Here is a 20,940-nt window from a genome sequence, read left to right as displayed (position 1 = left end):
ACATGGCGCAGATCTAAGTGGGGATTCCATAGTGTGAAATAAATACAAATTTATCCAACTATGATTTTTTTTTACCATTGGCAAGATAGTTCATGTTTTTTTGCCCAGTATTCAAATTGATGTTTTTTTTTTCTAGTATGAAAGTTTTTTTTTTTTGCACTAAATACTTCACACAACGTCTTTGTAACATGTTTATCCTGTCGTGGGATGTCTAATCACGGTGCAAACAATGTTCAGTACATTGTTATCAGTGACAATAAAGACAATTTAATGTGAATAGGTACCAGCAAGGTACCGGGTTTTTAAAGGAAAAAATGATAGCAATGGAAAATTGATATTAAAACTGGACCACAATTTGATTCCTCAGCGCTCAACTGTCTTTTTGCACGCTGTAAGATACATTAGCAAGTATTTTCTTTTATAGCCTATTTTCTGTATTTCAGCTTGTCATGATCATTCCAGAATTCTCCATACAGGATCAATTAATTCTTTGTTTTAAAATTAGAACGTTGTCCTCAACTTTTAAGTGAAGTAAATATTAGCAGGCCTAGCCAGAGCTCTCGCAGCCAACTTTGTGTTTATCCAAAATTCATCTTCAACCATCAAAATCAAAGCACCATCTGAAGGCAGAAACTGGCGGGCCTTACTGTGAATCCGCTCCTTGGGGAATCTCTTTTATTCTCGGAGCACAAAGCACAAATGAACACACATCTGAGCCGGCGAGAAGAAGACAAGGAAGCAGAACCCTGTGCGCTAGCACAGATCGTGACAGGAGAGATAGGAATTGTAGTATTATAAAAGCCTCCCAGGACAATTCAACTGCTCAGCTTTCTGCTCGTCTGGCCGACACACAGTGCCCAGCGAAAATATTGACCATCCAAAAATTTCTCAAGAACCTAGCCATTTTGCCACATTTCTGACTTTTAACTTAAAGGAAAAAATTGAAAGTTTTTTCCAAGAATAAACGTGATGTGAGACACTAATTATTTCAACATTTTATATATTTTTAACAACAGAAAACTGAAAAGTAGGTGTTGCATAAACATTGCTTGGCTGTTCTCGCAGCTTAGCCAACTGACTCATAAGTTCCCTGATGACTTCTGAATATCTCGATCTCGAACTAAATGACTAACAATGACGGACAGAGTGCATTACGTCTCAGTTTAAATGCACTTGCTCTTTGATAGGCTCAGAGGTCTGTGAAAGCAGACAGTGGAGAACAGACAGCATCACGAATACCAAAGAAGACACCGGATGGGTCGGAAATAAAGTTGTTGTAAAATTCAAAGCAGGATACAAAAGGTTTTTGCAACATTTACACATCTCATCTGTCTAATGAGACCAAAACTTTTACATTTTGAGCTGAATGCAAAGCATTACATTTGGTGTAAGAGTAACACTGCATCACCCTGAAAATACCATTCCCACTGTCAAACATGATGGTGGCAGCATCTTGCTCTGGGGTTTATTTTTTTCAGCAGGGAGTAGGAAGATTGTTTGAGTTGATAGGAAGATGGATGGAGCCAAATACAAGGCAATTATGGCAGAAAAACTGTTGGAGTCTCCAAGAGACCTGAGAATAGGAGGCATGTTCACCTTCCCACAGGGCAACAACGCTAAACATAAAGTAAAATGTACGATGTAATGGCTTAAAACTAACAATATAAAGGTGTTGGAATGGCCAGGCCAAAGTCCAGACCTCAATCCTACATAGCGTTTGTGGAAAGATTTTAAAAATCCTGTGCACAAACAATCACCATGAGACCTTAACAAACTTAAGCGGTTTTGTAAAGAAGAATGGGCAAATATTTCTGTTTCAAGATGTGCAATGCTTATAGAGACATAGCCCAAAAGACATGTAGCTGGGATTACAGCAAAAGGAGGTTATACAAAGTATGAACTCATGGGGGGGCCACTATTTTTGCAACACCTACTTTTCCATTTTTTACATGTTGTCACAATATAAAATGTTGGATAAATTTGGTTCCTTTTCACAAATGTGTTTTACATGTTCTGAATTATCAAAAAATATGTTTTTTATCTAAAAGTTCTTGGGGGCCAATACTTTTGCAAGGCATAGATCTATGTTTACAGATGTACTTCCGCAAAACTTACAGCCTATGAATATGAAATAAAACGGATTTTTTGCATAAATGACTGTTTCAATGACAACTAATAGAAAAATACATGATAGTGTACCTGCCACAGAATTTGGACGGGGCATGAGCAAGGAGGAAGTGGTGTGGCTGTGGTGCTGTGGGAGGGGCCTCTTGGGAGCAGGCGGCGTTTTGGGCTCCTTCAGCTCAGCCCTTGATAATGACTGCTCTGGGTGGATGGTGGGATTACTCTGCGATGGCCCGAGATGGCGGTCCTCCGCTGTATGGCCCATGATGACAGCAACACAACCAGGGGGATCGTCCGTGGTCAGGTCTGAACTCGAAACGCTACGCTCCTCGTTTTCAGAAGAACTTGTGATGGTGGCTGAAAACACCAGCGGAGGATTGTAAATGAACTTTTCTTTATTTAAATAAAAAACACATTAAAAAGCATGTTAAATAACCCTCATTATCATAGTTGAAGGTACATAATCTTTCGGTTACCATGGTTAATGGGGGCCAGAACCCCCCGCAAAACGTAAAAATCCACGAAGCAGCGCCACACCTTAATTAAAGCTCCTAAGAGTCAAATTTACCTCGAAATGACATCTTTAGCGACTGAGAATATGACTGTAACAGATTAACAATTATAGATCTACAAATAAAAACAGAATTGCAGCTGAATAAATGGTCTTTTTTATCATTATACAAAAGTAAACGAAATTAGGGCGCTTCTCCTCTCAGTGTTAGAAAGCGATTTAGAGAGAGGCTAGCTGACTTCACGCTAGTATTGGGTAACCTCAAAATGAGCCAGGTCTCTACTATGATTGAAATTCAACCGTCCCGAATGTAGCAGTTTCAATCGAGTAGTAGCTCCAGTTCATGGTCTGCTTTTATATATAGCGCTTTTCAAGTGACTGAAAGCGCTTTACAATGTGCTTCATACTTACCCAGTCACATACACATCGATAGCAGCGTCAGTCATGCAAGGCAACTACCTGCTTATTGGGGGCATTAGGGATTACGTGTCTTGCTCAAGGATACTTCGACATACAGCACGGAGGAGCCGGGGAGCGACCTCTTGATCCCAAGACGAGCGCTAAACCTCCTGAGCTACTGCCGCCCCATTGGTAATGGATCTGGCATTGGTGAGATACAGGCTCTGCAGCGGTTGCTTAAGAGAAGTGATAGCAGCCCTAGCAGTAGGCCAGACCTGCAGACTCAGCCTTGCTTTCGCTACCTCAGTCGATTCCAGGACATGATAACAATCCACAGAACACCTACTTTTTTAAGCCAATACTTTCTAATGATACTGATACACTACGGATACTTATACTAAACTCTTGAGTAGTCGTCAATGCCAGTTACCTACTGTACATCACAAGGAGTGATATACATTTGAATCCAACAGAATGCTTTTCCAAATTTTGTATGGAATTAATGGAAAACAATAATTCATATTCTCTAGTCTGTGATCATAAAATGGTCAATACTGTCCACCGTCACAAGTACAGATACATAAAACATTGGTTTGTTTCTGAACAATTCTTATTGTATCATTACTTACTCATCGCCAAATTTAAGGGCGTGTTATCTCGTAAATAATTTTAGGACTTCAGTTAGTTTTTGCAGGTTGAGGCTCATAGCCTTTTCTTGTAAGTCAGACAAATCGTGCCCTAATTAGCACTTTTGGAACTCACCATTTTAATTAGAAACAGAAAGAAAATTAAACTTCCCACCTAAAAGAAAAGCTAAATTTGTGGCCTTCGTAAGGAAAATGACAATTTCACAGTGATCCTTGTATCTTCAAAGTCTATTCTATCTATTTTTGCTATTTATTTAACTGTTTTGGTACTAAGAAAACCCCTCTGCACAGACTAATACATTTACACAGCCTACTGATGGAAAAAAAAAGTTTTTATATGAAAATACTCATCAACAGAGGCTTTTATTATCTTTGATGGCGCTTTTGCCCTTCACTCTGTAACTAAAAATAGGGAGGCTATTTAGAGAGAAAAACATGTCCTATTTTAGTCGCATCCTCAAACCCATGAGCAAGAAAGACAGAAGTGTCCCAGTTTTGACTGCAAGGAGTTAAAGTCTCTTGGCTGGAGTGGCACAGGCGGCGTTCAGAAACTGCGAGATGGGAGAACCAATTTTGTGAGGGCTTGCAATTCAGTGACGCTTGCTTCGTCTAATGTCCTTTTTGTGTCACCTGAAAGGCAATATGGACTCATCTTCACTCAGTATGCCCTGCTCTCCAGGCTCACCATAAAGAATATTGCTAGCCTGCAGCTACAGCAAAATTCAGGAGCCTGGGAATGGGATCACATTACACCAGTTTTAAAATCACTGCATTGGCTACCTGTACGATTCAGCATCGATTTATGGTGCTTTTATTAGATTTGAAAACATCTTATGGTCTTATCTGACTGATCTGCTTTTATAAGATACTTGAGGTCCCTTAGCAGCAATTTGTTAACTGTTCCACACTTGTAGAATGTGGTTCGATGGCTGAAAATCCTTCCTGTGGTCATTTTCTGCCATCCCTATCAGCGTGGATAAGGCTCTCTCAGGTTCCTTGCTCACAAGGTTAGTCTGTGCCAAATTTGCGCATTTATCAAGATATATGATGTTTAGATATTTAGTAAATTGAAAATATATTTGTGGATCTGAACAATACGTAAGTAAATATTTCTGAGACAAATCTCTCCCCATATACTGTAGGTGTTGGGTAAAATTATTTTCAATTGCAGAGGGTTCTTTCCATTACAATTTACCACTGGGAAATGCTACTTTAATTTTTTACATGGCCCACTACAAATGTACATAATTGATATATATTCCTCAGACTAATACATATTTCATAGTGCCCTGTTTAGCTGTAGCATGCACCTGTCCTCTTGGGTGTGACCCGTAGGGTGTCATTATTTAGCAGAATTATTGTAAAACATGGAAACAATTTCAAGCATTTACAATGATTCAGCTAACATTCAAGCACATTTCAGTTTTGATAAACATAAAATTAGATTTCAAGCATTTTTAAGGATTTCAACCACCCATACGAACCCTGATCTCACCTATAATTCCACTGTCCTTGCTCTCTAGGGTGGAGGTAGGGCTTTGAGAGGACAGGCATAGGCCGCTCCCAGCGACGAGCCCGGCAGGAGAACAGCGAACGGGGCTGTGGGCGGGGCTGCGGGCGGGGCTGCGGGCGGGGCTGCGGGCGGGGCTGCGGGCGGGGCTGGAGAGAGTCCCAGTAGGGCTGCGGTTGGAGCCACCATGAGGCAACGGTGAGGGCAAGGCTAAAGGGTGGCACACTGTACTGCAGCTTAAGGTGGAAGATGGGCTCTCAGAACAAGGAGAGGCGGTGCTGCGGGTCAATGTGGGGCTTGGGCTTCCTCCATGCGTAGGAGTGTCACCCTGAAAAAGGAAAGAAAAAAAAACACAGAATGAGGTAGTTGATAGAGTATCAATTTTTTACTTTTCTAACAAAGTAAGTCATGTATTGTGTCGTGCAACCAAAAACGAGTGCTATATCTCACAAAGAAAAATATCAAACAGAATGTTTGTAGGTTCTTTTAGGGTAGCTGTTCTTAACCTTGTTGGAGCTAACAAACCCAATGGGTTGTATATGTGCATTCACCAAACCCTACTTTAGTGAGAAGTAAAACTTGATTTTTTTAAAATTCAAGACATATGGTTGATAACACAAAATGAACCGTAAAGAACACAACCATCATAGTGCATTAACTCAAAATAAATAACAGAACTGCAAATCAGTCCGACTTCTGCTGTTTTCTTTGTGAGAACAATTCAGGTATGTGTTGCTTTACCATGGAAAGTGCCCCTTTTATGTCATTTTTACAGCAAAGTCTGTTCCCTATTGTTTTCTTTATGTTGAGCATCCTTTAAAAATATTGCTTAAAAAGACATGTTGTACAAATGGTATAAAACCCCCCAAAGCTTTCTTGGTAGAAACTGAATACTTTTCCATTTGTTGACACCAAAACATCGAGAGTGTTGTTCTGTGTTTTGCTGAATTTCAATGATTTTGTCGCATATTCATCATGGACTTCTGCTGCCTCATCATCAAATGTGAACGGCCCTTTATTTCATGCTAAATATAAGTCTTGTGCAGGCAAGTAACCGTCAAGAGACATTCCAAGCTTACTGTATCTTAGTGCATGCAAATTGCATGTTTCAGTTCCATGGGTACAGAAATTTCAGACACATATTTGAAATGACTTACACAGTTGTCAGGAAGGGGAAAATTTGCAAAGTTAAATCAAACATATTTGTCCAACCACTTGTGGCAGAGGCTCCACCGAACCCCTGAGACTGACTCACCCTAGGGTTCGATTAAACCAAGATTAAAACCCCTGTCTTAGGGGTTCATAATAAATTTTATTGAGGGGCACATTCATCATGGCGGCGCCCTGTTCGGCTGCGGCTGCATCGGCTTGCAACGGTTTTTTTACACGTCGGCCATAAGATCCAGTCTTCGACTCAGTTTTGATGGCGCACAAAGTCGGCTCGAACTGCAGATTAAGATACGATCGCAGTTTTTTTTGCTGGATATGCGATCATCCAGACATCAAGCGCTCGGTGTTTATTAGCCACAGACTGCTATGTCAACAAGACCCAGCGGCCTACAAAGCAGCGAAGCAGAGTGGCAAGACAGCGGCGTGACGAGGAAGCGGGCCGGGCTAACAGCTAGGCTAAAGGCTAACCCCTCTAACATCCATTTTGCTCTCCAACGTTCGCTCTTTGGACAATAAACTGGACCATTTAACAACTGGAAGTGGCATCGAACCGCGAGATGACGAACTGCTGCGCTAAAATTCTGACGAAGACATGGTTAATCTTATCTATCCCGGCTGACGTTCAAAGAACCTGTGCGGGTCAGATGTATCGACATTTCGTTCTGTATACACGTGTACACGAATGACAATAAAGTAAATCTGAATCTGAATCTGAAATCAGCGGGCCTGATATAACTATTAAATGTAGTTAAATGCAACTGAATGCTATGTATGTAAATACTGTTTAATGTGAAATAACTTATCACACACATAATATTTGCATTAAAAAAATATCGCTATTCATATGCCCGCTTTGAGACTGGGAGGTCGCTGGTTCGCGCCTCGGCCGAGTCATACCTAAGACTTATAACATTGGTAAAATGGCGGCGCCCTCTGTTGGCTGCGGCTGCATCGGCTCGCTACAACGGGTCAGGTGTATCGACATTTCGTTCTTACAAAGAATGACAATACAAAGGAGATTATTATTATTATTATTATATATATCAAACCATATTTATTTCAAAAAATATATAAAAGTCATTTTGGTGATCATATATTCCACTCATTGGCATTGATTATGAAATCACTGCCATGTAGTGATACTGAGCCTTGGATATATAATCTGCAGGCATTGTGGGACATTGAGTTTTTGGTCAAAGCCCCCTTTTTTTAAACGCTCAGACATTTTGAGCTCTCACGTGGCACATGACTGCGATTGGCTGGCAAACAATTCAGGGTGTCCCCTGCCCACTGCCCGATGATTGCTGTGATGGTCTCCAGCACCCCCGCGACCCTACTGAGGATAAACGGTGCAGCTAATGAGATGAGACGTGGCACATGAAATGACGAGGTGGTGCACATATAGCTCATGGGCCATGATTTTGACACATATGTTTTAGAGGTTTGCAGAAATGTAGAATTTTATACTAGTAGTGATGACAATCAACATGGCTGACAATCAACAAAACATGGCTGGATATTAATTCAAATGGGTCTGTACACCGATACCTAATTCATAATTAATATTTGATCATCTAATATAGCAAAAACATTTACCCATCTTCACTAATTCGTGTTACCAGAGTGAGTTCAGAGTAAGTTTCATGTAAAATACTATGTACGTGGTTGAAAATGACGTCGGGTCTTTCAGATGTCAACTAATGCACAATTCTGCCACATTAATGAAGCAAACTTAAAGGGACATTGTATAATATTCAAACAACAGAGGTCGCTGTATTGTGTAGTGCAGGGGTTGGCCACCCAAAATGTTGAAAGAGCCATATTAGACCAAAGAAACAAAAATATATGTTGGAACTGCAAAAAAATTAAAAAGATATCCTCTGGTCTCATGAGAAAATTATTTTTTGGTGGGCTTAGATAATATGAAGCATGGCAACCAGGTGGGGATTATAAACATTTCAGGAACGGAGACGGGAACCCAATTGCGTTAGTTTCTTAGTTTTATCGAGAAGGAGACGTAAGCTGGCACTCACGATCCAGTGATCGTTGATTGTGGGGAGGAGGTCGCTCGGGAACTGGAAGTGGCACTTCTCTGGCGATCGATAGCGGTGTAGAAGAGGGAAAAGCTTGTCCAATAGTAACATACTTATCAATGGTAAAATAAGAACATATAAAACAAGCAAAACTTTTCGCCGTAACCACAAGACAATGTTATTTTCAAAGTTGGTTATTTTACCTCTGTTTTCCGATTCTTAAACTGGACTTTATGCCGTAAAGGTACTGTCTTTTAGAATGCATTGTATTGAGCGCTTTCTCTTTTAATACTAAGCTTGCATTATTATACTCGTGATCAATCGCTTAGTAGTGAGTCGAAAATTGCTGTTAGCTGTGTGCTGCTATTTCTCATAAGTGACATAATAGCTCACTTTTTCACTGTAGCTGTTATTTCCACCAATTTTTCAGAAGGACAGCTGGTTAGATTCGCCAATGAATCCTGCGCTGTTGACATTCAAGGTTTGCAGGGAAACTCACTCTACACACACTGCTGTTTGAGACAGAAAATAACCTAGGAAGAAATGGCTATCCATTACAGATGAAAGGATGCGTTCAGGCGCAGAAAATCCAATGAACCCATCAAGTATGTGAATATGTGAAAGACGGGGATACAGTGCAAGGACTGTTTGTGCGAGAGTCGGACATGAAGAACCAAAGATAAAGCGGGAAGTGCCACAGTCTAATAGTTACTTGGATTTAATTAGATATAAATACCAACAAAAACACAGGCATTCAGATTCAGTGTATTTGAAGTGGAAATAACCCAAAAAAATCACAAACAGTAATATGTTGTGTGGACTCTTACAAGTCTAAACACAGCATCATTAGTTTCTAGAATATGGGTCAAGAAGCAATATTCACCTCTTTTTATCCATCTCTGGGTGCAGACATTTTGAGAATCAAAGGATGAGGACATTGATGCTGCTCAGGCAGTCGCTTTTTTCCCCAAAAAACGCCAAATACTGTCCCAGTCTGATGCTGAGGTTATATTTCATGCGTTTGTTACCTCCTGTCTCGATTTCTGTAATGTACTACTCTCTGGTCCCCCAAAATCTAGCATCAAGTGCGTGCAGCTGGTACAAATTGCTGCAGCGAGGCTTTTGACTAAGACAAGAACGTTTCATCACATTACTCTGATATAACTTCCCACTATGTTCCTGGTCAAATCATTTGCTCGGAAAATGCTAGTCTGCCAGTGAATTCAGAATTCGACATCCTGGCCCAGGTGCTGTGGAATGCTCTTCCCACTGAGATTCGATCTGCAACCTCAGTGGAAGTGTTTATATCTAAGCTTAAGACACACTTATATTCCATAGCTTATGAGTGATGTTCACCTCATACTCTTGTCTTCTTGTCCTTGAGTAAGAAGGATGAGCCTGGTTGTTGTACAGAGCATGCATTCCAGCCATCTTACGGGCACTTGGACCTGATGTACACCATCATATAGAGAACCTGCTGTATCGTTCATGAATTTGGGACAGAAAGCTGTCAACTGGACATTCTGTTATTACCCATATTGAATGCTGATGGTATCTGTGTATTGTCTGGTAATTCCCTTGCAACATCCATTGTAGCCCGGTCATCCTGGGAAGTGAATTGCCTCAAGTGCGGCCCCTGCTCATGGTTTCTTCCTTTTCCTCACGCTGAAAATATGGAGTTTTTCCTTGCTCTCATGTAGGTTTTAGATCAGGGATGGTGTAGTGGTGGTCTGTGCAACCCTTTGTGTCAGGACCAGAACGGAAACAGGACCCACTATCGTAACGTTTCTCACAGTTTTATTGGGAAGAAGGGAATGGAGTGCACACACGATCCGGTGATCGCTAGTCGCGGGGAGCAGGTCGCTCTGAACGCGGAAGTGGGACTTCCGTGGCGAGCAATGGCGGGAACGGAAAAAAACGGTCAGTAGCCGGGACAGAAGAGCAAAAACGTGATCGGGAACGGGAACAAGTCGAAAGCCAGGAGAGGAGAGTAGACGTGGTCGAGATCAAAACAGATCATAACAGGAGACAAACAGGAGCAAAAACAGGGCATGCGAAAAAGGGTTTGCCGTGTAAAAACAGAGATTCGCAGACGGACTGAAAAAGAGGACTGACAGGACAGAGTTTAAATACTGACAGGGAGCCAATCCGTCAACAAGCTGCAGCTGGCGCCAGACGGGTGGGGCCAATTGGGCGCCATGGCAACAGTGACACACAGGCGGGGGCGAATTGGGTGTCATGGCAACCGTGACACTTTGAGACCCTTCGTGATTAAGGGCTATAGCAATAAACATGACTTGACTTGTCTTAAGCTAATAATCAACGATAGCTGTTTTTTGGAAGGCAAGAGAAGCATGATTGTATGTTACCTGATTCTAAACAACATTGGATGTCCTCAGACCTCAACCCAAAAACTTGCCGCGCCAGTTCAGAGAACAGCTTCTATGCTAATAGTGAAGAACATGTTGATTACAGTAGTAGAATTTTATGTCCGTAGTCTTTATTTTTTATGCATTTTTCAAATTGAAGACAATGTATTTGACACACACACACACACACACACACACACACACAACACACACACACACACACACACACACACACACACACACACACACACACACACACACACACACACACACACACACACACAACCAAATTGGAAAAAGGGCAAAATAAGGCGAAATTGACATATGAAAATAACTAACGATTTTAAAGTCAACGTAGTAGTCAGGGTTCATGGATCCCTTAACCGCCTGGATCGTCGGGGCACCACTGAGGACCCAACTCTGGACAACTTTCTCCACTGCTTACGGTTCCTCGCCTGTTCTTGGATCATTGCAAGTTGGCACCAGTCCATTCATTAATGTTGTCAGCCCAGTTCTTTTTCGGTCTTCCTAACCTCCTTTCGACAGTTCCCTGGAGAATAATCTCGGCCGTTAATGATGATCTTGTGACCTGACGATACCACTGAAGTTGACAATAGTTCTTTGTAGGGTCCAATTTGTCCTCTGATGGTGTAGTGCACGGTTTCATTTGTCACATGGGCTACGTAGATGATGCTTCGATGTTTTCTCTAGCATCGCATCTCCATGGCCTGGGTTTACTTTTCTTGCTTTGCTGTGAGAGTCTATGTCTCACAAGCGTATATAAAGATAGAAGTAAACAGCGCTTGCATGAGTCTGATGTTTGATTTCACTGTTATGTTCTTGTCCCACCAGATGGGTTTAAGTCTGGCAAGTGCGGCTGTGGTTTGAGCTATCCTGGCCATCATTTCTAGTTCTGACTCTTCTTCTGATATGACAACTCCTATATAGGTTATTCAACAGCTTAAGGATATTCAGTACATGATATTACACAAATACAATGTTAATTAAATGGCCATTTGTAGACCATACAACAATTTGCTGTTAGGAAATCCTTAGGGCTGTTATTGTACATTATATTGATTCTACTTAAACCTGTTAATAACATAGTAACAACTTTGTAATAATTTGATAAATTATATTTTGAAATACCTGTTAAACTCGATGCTCTTTGCGCCAATTAGTAACAAAAAGTAGCTCTTAGCCTGAAGAGGTTCGAGACCCCTGGTTCAGGCATTTCAAGAAGTGAAGAAAAATAAAAGCACAGGCTAATGTTCCTCCTATACCGCAGACTATAATCCATCTGAGCCAGCCCCGGACAAGCCTCATTCCTCATCTGATCCTCACTATCTGGGTGAAAGTGACTGGATGTGGAGCTCAGGTGGTAAAACGAGGCTGGCTAAATAGGCCACGGCTCGAAGACGGACGGCGCTACGAGCGTGTTCAATGACACTCGTATTCATGGGAGGACACTAACAACACTTGCACATGGCAAAAACATGGATCTAATGTAGCCTACAATTCTCATAAAAGGCAAAATAGACTCTTTTTAAGAATAAGATACTCTGATGGAGCAAGACTTTGTAAGATTATTCATCTGGATATCAACCCATTATTTATCGCAGGGGTTATGATTTAAAATTTACTTGTGATTGGCAAAATCTGCGGATTAGAAACCTTCATTTTTCATAGTTAGTGAAATTAAATACTCTATCCATCATAAAATGAAACCAAAGAACACACCCGTTTGCCCTTTTCCTGGTAAACTACTGTATTTCAAGTACTTGCACCTAAATAACCGCAATGTTACTGAAGCACAGTGATAAGTTTATTCTGCTTGTTTCGGTTTTTATTAATGGACACCGGCAGAGAAGATTGCATAGGTTGCCAGTACAGTATTTTGACCAGTTTCCCTCTTTTGTTTGTGACTATTTTTTACTTTTTACAGTGCCTGACTTTTTGAAACATGGCCACATTTACGACTTCAAAGTTAAAACTATTTTCTAAGAATCAACATCATGTGAGACACAATCGTGAAGTGGAACCAATTATTTTAACATTTTACATGTTCAAGTTGGTCATGCTTTCGTCCCTCCAGATGAAACGGGACACAAGAAAGCGGCTGTGTCACTCGGGTCAGGGTGAAACAACACACACTTCTGTTCAACAGCAGGGCCCGACAGCTTTCCCTGGTTTACCCCTGCCGCATCATACAGGTGCCCTTCCCATCCCTTAGAACGCGTCCAAACATCCCACTATCCTTTTACAACACCTCTCCACTCATTCATATTACCAACAAGAGCTCGAGCTTCCACTAGATTTAGACCTCTTTCCTGCAGTGCATTCATGACACCCTCCATCCACGTCAATCGCGGCCTTCTTCTTGGTCTTCTTCCATTTACACATTAGATATTTACTACCAAAAAAAACGAAAAGTAGGTGTTGCAAAAATATCGACCCCCTGTTCTCTCAGCTCAGCCAACTGACTCCAGACGTTTCCTGAATGATTTGAGTCGACCCAAGTGACTATATATGAAAACAAAGGTGCACTTGTGTGTCATTAAGTCTCATTTTAAATGCACCGGCTCTGTGATGGGCTACTGAAAAGAAACACTGGAGAACCGACAGCATTATGAAAACCAAAGAACACACCAGGTGGGTCGGGGATAAAGTTGTGGAAAAGTTCAAAGCTGGCAGTAGCTCAGGAGGTAGAGCGCTCGTTTTGGGATCAAGAGATCGCAGTTTGAATCCCGGCTCCTCCGTGTTATATGTCGAAGTGTCCGTGGGTAAGACACTGAATCCCTAATGCCCCCAATAAGCAGGTTTGCGCCTTACATGGCTGCACGGCCGTTATTGGGAAATGTGAAGCACATTGTAAAGCGCTTTGGGAAGTCTTCATTGACTTGAAAAGCGCTATATAAATGCAGATCATTTCATTTCATTTCATCACCTGACTATCAAAGCATGTAATTGGTTAGTTATGCTGACTTTATAGTTTTTGGGTATCTTGTTCCCGGCTAATTGTGATATTTCTGGAATGAGTAAATTTTGAAATGGTCATCATATTTTGAAATACCAAGAGTTTAAGCTTTTCAATGATATGTGGCATGACACATTTCAGTGACTAGTGACATCGGGAAGACACGACTTTTTTTAAAAACAGTCTGACGGCCCCCGCCACTGGTCCGTCGGAACATCTCATCTCATCTCATCTCATTCGCTGCACCGCTTATCCTGAGTAGGGTCGCGGGTTCGCTGGAGCCCATCCCAGCAATCATCGGGCAGTGGGCAGGGGACACCCTGAACTGGTTGCCAGCCAATCGCAGGGCACACGGGGACAGACAACTCACTCGCTCAGTCACACCTAGGGACAATTTGGAACGGCCAATCCGTCGGAACATAGAGAGGTTAATTGGTGTGTCTAAATAACAAACCATTTTCTTGATATGCAGTTTTAAGGTCAATGTCCTATTATGTCCTGCAACAACCTTATAAGATTCAGTACATTATTAGAATTGTTGATTATATATTAAAAGTGTCATTTTTTTCTTATGTTGTTTGAAATGTTTCCAAACTATTTGTGAAGTTCAGAACACTGCTAATTTAAGAGTCACCAATACCAAGTCACGCAACCTCTTTTAATAGAAAAAAAGAGGATTTTAAAGAAAAGAAAAATACCAATACCGATGCAACATTTTGCTTGGAATTGAATGAAATGAATTCTGATTTTGGATTAGTTTGTTTACTTTTTCTAGTTATATATAGTGTTATATATATATATATATATATATATATATATATATATATATATATATATATATATATATATATATATATATATATATATATATAATACTTTATGAAAGAAACCATCTAAAAATATGAAAAGAAATGCAGGCCAACAAAAGGGAGTATGTCAAGATGTCATCCTACCCTTTTCTCTCTCTGGTCCTCCATAGGAGAGCTAGCGATGCCGGGCGTTACTTCTCCCAATAAGAAGCATAGTCTGGTCATCAGTTCCTGGGACGAGAGGGAGGAGCCCGGCTGGGGCTCCACGCGCTGGTCTGGAACGCACACAAACACGCACACATTCAGTATGCCAGTAATACCTCGGTTATTGCAGTAATGGGGACCAGAACCCCCCGCCTACCTCCCGCAAAAAGTAGAAATCCGTGAAGTACCATCGCACCTTCGTTAAAAAACTCCCAACAGTCAAACTTACCTCGAGCTCATGTCCTTACCAACTTAGAGTATACAACTGTGAAAAAATAATGATTATAGATGTACAAATAAATACACAGAACACAAAATGACAGTTGAATGAATGAGTGAATGGTCTTTATTGTGATTTTACAAAAGGACAACAAAATTGGAGGGCTTTTCCTTACAGAGTAAAAAGGACATCTACAGTGCGGCTGACTAGCTGCACGCTAGCATCGAGTATACTCCATTTAAGACAAGTCTCGGTGATGGGCAAAATACAACGATCCTGAATGGAGTGGTTTCCCTTGAAGTGTAGCAAGATGTCCACCGATTTATGAATAATGGATCTGGAGTTGGTAAGCTGCAGGTTCGGCACGGGTGGCTTAAGAGCGTTGTTAGCCTAACTGTAGCAGTAGGCTGGACCTGCAGCCTCTCTATTTGCTTTTCCTTAGTGTCAATATACAAAAGTACAACAAAATCGGAGGGATCCCTCTTTCAGTGTTAGAAAGCGATCGAAAGACCGGCTGGTATCTTTGAGGTTCCTCCGATGATTAAAACACAACTGTCCCGAATGTAGCGATTTCCCACGAGTTGTAGCTCCAGTTCATTTGTTTCATGGGTAATGGATCTGGTATTGGTGAGATACAGGCTGGACAGGGATCGCTTGTGAGGGTTGTTACGTAGATCAGCTGTAACATCATGCTCGTGATTCATTTGCTGTGTGCTGTCTATTTAGAACACAATGCACGATACCTCGATCTTAATGACAATAAAGACAATTTAATCGAAAATCCTCGGAGTAGCAAGGGGTCTCTGTATAACGGGCTGATAAAGGCGTGGCAGGGGTATTCTCAGTGATTCTTCCCGGTGCAGCAGCATCGCTAGCAGCCTGCATGAAAAATGTGCATCACATCTACAGGTCAGCGAGTCCAACTCCCACTGACAGCTGCTTTATAATCACTTGGTGAAGTTGTACTCACCAATAACATCAATCAAACACAATCACTCATTGCTTTCTCTAGGCAATTTAGCACGCAAGAAGCATGACTCCTAATGTGTTTTCCATGCTGTTATAACACAGCACAACAACTAGCGACACTGGATGTCGCATGTAATGATGTTTTGTTTGTGATTTTTGAATATCTTCACCATTTTGATCCAAAAAGAGACTCGTTGACGTGATGATGTCAATTTTGGGAAAAAAGGGCATTTGTCCAATCTTGTGATTTAATCCATTTGTAGCAAAGATGTTTTCTTTTGAACATTTTTTTTTCACTATCTTTAATAATATCGAATAAAACCCTTTTTTATATAAACATTACACATCAATAATAAAGACAATAATCCAGATTATTGACTCCATATATACTGAAGCATCAGTATCTCTACTCGTTTTAATCCGGAACAGCATTGCCATTGAACATGTGTCATTTTCAGAGATAATCAACCCCAAAAATGTGCTGTGTTTTATTTTAAAAGCTATTTATTTGAGTAATATAGGAAATACCATGATAACAACTTTTACAAAGGCGGTACTCAAACTCATGAACTAAAGCCACAAAATCAATTTTTTTCCCAAGAGACACTCACGGTTGATGATTTAATACTTTTATATAGATAGATTATGGATTATAGAGTAGATTTAATAGTAATGGTGTGCAATATACATAATTTATGTAAATACCCTAAAGGGCCACAAAAGGTTCATATCAGATGAAGCTGTGAGTAATAATGAAAAAAGGCGACAGTGGTGTTGCCAGTCAGTGGGGTGTGGGGGTGTGGTTGTTTAGGGCAACTGAAGTGCGTGGGGGGGAAAATTATGATTACCCCATAAAATGTTTTGCTAAGCAATGATGCACGTTAAACCTAAACAGCTTACATCAGGCTTCGATTTTTCTCCTCTTGAGATTGGTTTACTTGCATTTCCCATTGATGATGTGCTATTGACTTTAAATGTCTTCAGTATTTAAAAGGTTAAAATGGCTTTGTATTTTATCTTTTGGGTTTTTTTTTTTTAGATTTGTAGATGTCTTCATTTATGTTCCCTGTGTTTTTTTAGGTATGTGTTTCACATTTAAGATGTAGAATAGAATCGAATAGAATATACCTTTATTGTCATTGTTACAACATGGGATATATTGTGACAACGAAATTGGACGTGGCACTCCAGTTCCACATTTTACAGTGAGGATATAAGGAAAACAAAGAGATAAAGAAACAAAGAAGATTTTTGTACTGTCCTTATATTATATATATAAGGACAGTACATTGTAAGGTGGCGCATTACTTCGATAATTCTTTAAAAACACGAATTTCAACACCGTATAGTGGGTACCTGTTCCCCCCTCATTCGGCACAGCTTGATGAAACCTTGGTTTGCCAGTATCACAGCGATAATCACAATGTTAAGGCGATATTGGCAGATACTGTATATATGGCCTTACAAAGTACAGCTCAATACAGTTACAGTGGCACCATCTCAAGAATAGAGTGCTAAAGTGTTCTCCCTAATTATATTTTCCCTACCATACATACTTGCATCCAAGCTGTATTTACGACTACAGAATAATTTACTGAAATCAGGGGGTCACCTTAAATGCACAAGTGTGTCACCAGTAGCAATTGGTAGGCAGCATGTGAAGAGGGAGTGTGTGGAAAAACAAACCAACGAAAAATGGGGCAGATGTGAGCAGAGAATTTACAGAAAGAGTGCTGAATTTTGGACTTTATTTGTAAAATTATTTTTGCAATACAGCATTCCTGGAGAAACAAGAACATGTCTTGGTCAATAACCAGAAATGGAGTTGAGTGGAATCGAGTGGTTAGACGACAAAAGGCAAAAAGGTCTCTACAAAATGTTTGGTTGCGACAGGGTTCCTAGAGCTCAAAGCAAGTGAAATTCAAGACTTTTTAAGACTTCATTTAATGCCTTGTAAAATCAGATTTAAGACCAAATCAACAAAAAATGCATTTAAAAATAATTAAAAAAAAAAAACGCAAATACTTGTTGCACACATTACATCGTGCACAGTTTTTATCCGTTGCAAAAAACTTTTGTCAGACAGCTATTTTTCATTATATTTGCACATTTTAAAATGTTTCCATGGTGCTGAGTAAACGTTTCTGTCCTAAGTTGCTATGTGTATTGTGGGTGGACCTAAGGCATGAGTCTGTTCTGAAAGGCACATTACCGTTTTGATAGTTCCATTATTGTGGTCACGCGGTGTTGCCACGAAAGTAAATAGATGAATGATTAAAAATGAGTCAAGTCATGTTTATTTGTGACGCCCTTAATCACAAGGAGTCTCAAAGGGCTGCACAGACCACAGATTATTGCAACTACTGACTGTTATTACACCATCACCTGATCTAAAACCTATATGAGGGCAAGGAAAAACTCAAAAACCTTAACATGAACAAAATGAAGAAACCTTGAGAAGGGACCACACATGAAGTAATCCCGCCACCAGGATGACCATGCTGCAACGGATGTTACAATAACAAACAACACACTGATAATGGCAACATGAAATATAGGTCATTCATAAACTATAGAATAGAAGTGTGTTTCAAGCCTAGATTTAATTACAATTGATAAATGTCACCAAAGCTTTTTCATTCCAACAAATATACTGTGAATCTTGTTAATGTGTTCACATTTTTAAGACTTTCGAAAATTGGATTTAAGCCATTTTCATGCCATTTATTAAGGCCTTATTTTCAGAATAATGAATTTAATGCCTTTTAAGACTTTTCAAGGATCCGTAGGAACCCTGTGCAAACTCTGAAGATTGCAAAAGCCAAAAAATATGAAGGATTTATCACCTCCACAAGCCGGTGCACACGTTATCTTCTATTTCTTTTATTAGCAGGTTTAGTGGGCTAGCTTCAATAGACATAGCAGAATACATAGGAATGGATCGAAATTATAAGGATTTTGATCCGGAATCACCGAAGATCTGGGTTATAAATGCCAGAATATGCATGGATTTTTCGTGAGAAATACATTAGAAATCATCCGGACCAAACTTTTTATCCGGATTTCGCGAAGATCCGGATAAACCGAATACGAACTGATCGTGTGTTACTGTAGTAGTTACTTTCAGGGGGACCAGGTACTTTAGGGTGTCAGTAATTCGGTGAAGAGGTGAATACATCCATCCATCCATCCATTATCTGCACCGCTTATCCTCAGTAGGGTCGCGGGGGTGCTCGAGCCCATCCCAGCCATCTCCCGGCAGTGGGCAGGGGACACCCTGAACTGGTTGCCAGCCAGTCGCAGGGCGAGGTGAATACAATTACTTTTAGTAACTCTGCAGCATGGCGGCGCAGTGGTTAGCGCGTGTGTGGCACAGTTCTGAGGTCATGATATCGAACCCCCTGTGTGGAGTTTGCATGTTCTCCCAATGCTTGTTCGGGTTTCCTCCGGGCACTCCGGTTTCCTCCCACATTCCAAAAACATGCATGTCAGGTTAATTGGCCGGTCTAAATTGTCCCTAGGTGTGAATGAGCAAGTGAGTTGTCTGTCTTTGTGTGCCCTGCGACTGGCTGGCAACCAGTTCAGGGTGTCCCCTGCCCACTGCCCGAAGATAGCTGGGATGGGCTCCAGCACCCCCGCGACCCTACTGAGGATAAACGGTGCAGAAAATGGATGGATGAAGTAACTTGTAACTTTAACTGATTTTCTCAGTAGCTTTTCTCAGTAACGTGCTGTGAGGTTTTAACACCTTTCTAAAGAAATGTACTCAAGGCTGAGGTGACACAAAGAAGGACAAGTATTATTAGGTATAAGTGGAATAAAACAGAGTATAAAATAGTATATAACTTCAGCGCCCAACACAGGTTGGTGACGCTTTGACTTCCTGGGGTAACAAAACGGGTGCTTACCCCTTCCCAAATGGTGACAAGGCCCCGTTTGTGTGCTCGAAGTGGCCAAACGACTCACTCCTTGTGTTCTTGCACCTCATGTGAGTAACGCGCATATTGAGTAGGCTCATAAACAGGATGACATCTCGGAGAACAGCTCTTGCTGCCGCGCACACGTTTTTACTTCCACGCACCACGTTTGTTTTGCTCATTCTCTTTTCTTTTTTTTTGCATTTTTAAGGTAGCGCTTTGAAGCGTCCGAGTCGTGCACTCGCCTCGAGAGAATGAAGGTCAATTTTAATAGGCAGGCCTGGGCATTTTGTTTCACAAGTCTCCCCAATTAGAGCATTTCTCTGCGCACTTCTCACTTTGCAGCTTGGGAGAGAAAGAAGGAGGAGGAGATGGAGGGGGGTTTACAAGAAAACTTTGCATTTAGTCAGCAGAGCACGAAGACTTGAGCTCAAGTAACGCGAGGACACCGTGAATGTCCACTGCTATTCATCAAACTGTCGAGCAGTTGCCATTGGAAACGGGAAGCTGAAAGGTGCCTGGCAACCGGGATTGATCACGCTGCTTAAAAATAATCTACATAAAATAATATTCCTCTACGCACACAGAACAAACCCTTTTTTAGATAGATAGATAGATAGATAGATAGATAGATAGATAGATAGATAGATAGATAGATAGATAGATAGATAGATAGATAGATAGATAGATAGATAGATAGATAGATAGATAGATAGATAGATAGATAGATAGATAGATAGATAGATAGATAGATAGATAGATAGATAGATAGATAGATAGATAGATAGATAGATAGATAGATAGATAGATAGATAGATAGGTGGATAGATATTGTTTATAAACCGTGCATTTAAATAGGAAAAAGCAACTAATACTGATTATTTAAACCAAATAAATCATGCAGACTGGAAAGCGACAAAGATCGCACACAATCGCTGATTTAAATGAATTATTTAGAGTCGTTCGTTTGTATGACAATATATATTTGAGCATAAGAACTTTGCTGTCAGATTTCATATATATTATAGAAAGGAGCTAAAGCTTCATTTTGTATTTTTCATATTGCCTTAAACCTGCTGTA

General features: G+C 40.6%; 1 protein-coding gene across 2 annotated transcripts in view; it reads right to left on the bottom strand.

Annotated features, from left to right (window-relative positions):
- Positions 1-20,940, bottom strand: part of LOC148367338 (protein TANC1-like) — a 97,067-nt gene that overhangs the window by 66,466 nt on the left and 9,661 nt on the right. For both annotated transcript variants that reach the window (XM_088334196.1, XM_088334197.1), the window contains exons 4-6: positions 14,694-14,824; positions 5,177-5,519; positions 2,200-2,481 (exon numbers count right to left, since the gene is read on the bottom strand). In XM_088334196.1, the coding sequence (XP_088190322.1) occupies positions 2,200-2,481; positions 5,177-5,519; positions 14,694-14,824 (756 nt within the window). The remainder of the gene's footprint in view (positions 1-2,199; positions 2,482-5,176; positions 5,520-14,693; positions 14,825-20,940) is intronic.

This window comes from Urocampus carinirostris, chromosome 4 (assembly GCF_059441175.1).
Source record: "Urocampus carinirostris isolate Australia breed hairy pipefish chromosome 4, RoL_Ucar_1.0, whole genome shotgun sequence".
NCBI classification, from domain to species: domain Eukaryota; kingdom Metazoa; phylum Chordata; class Actinopteri; order Syngnathiformes; family Syngnathidae; genus Urocampus; species Urocampus carinirostris.
The sequence above is the reverse complement of the archived record's forward strand: the minus strand, read 5'-3'. Positions and strand labels throughout refer to the sequence as shown.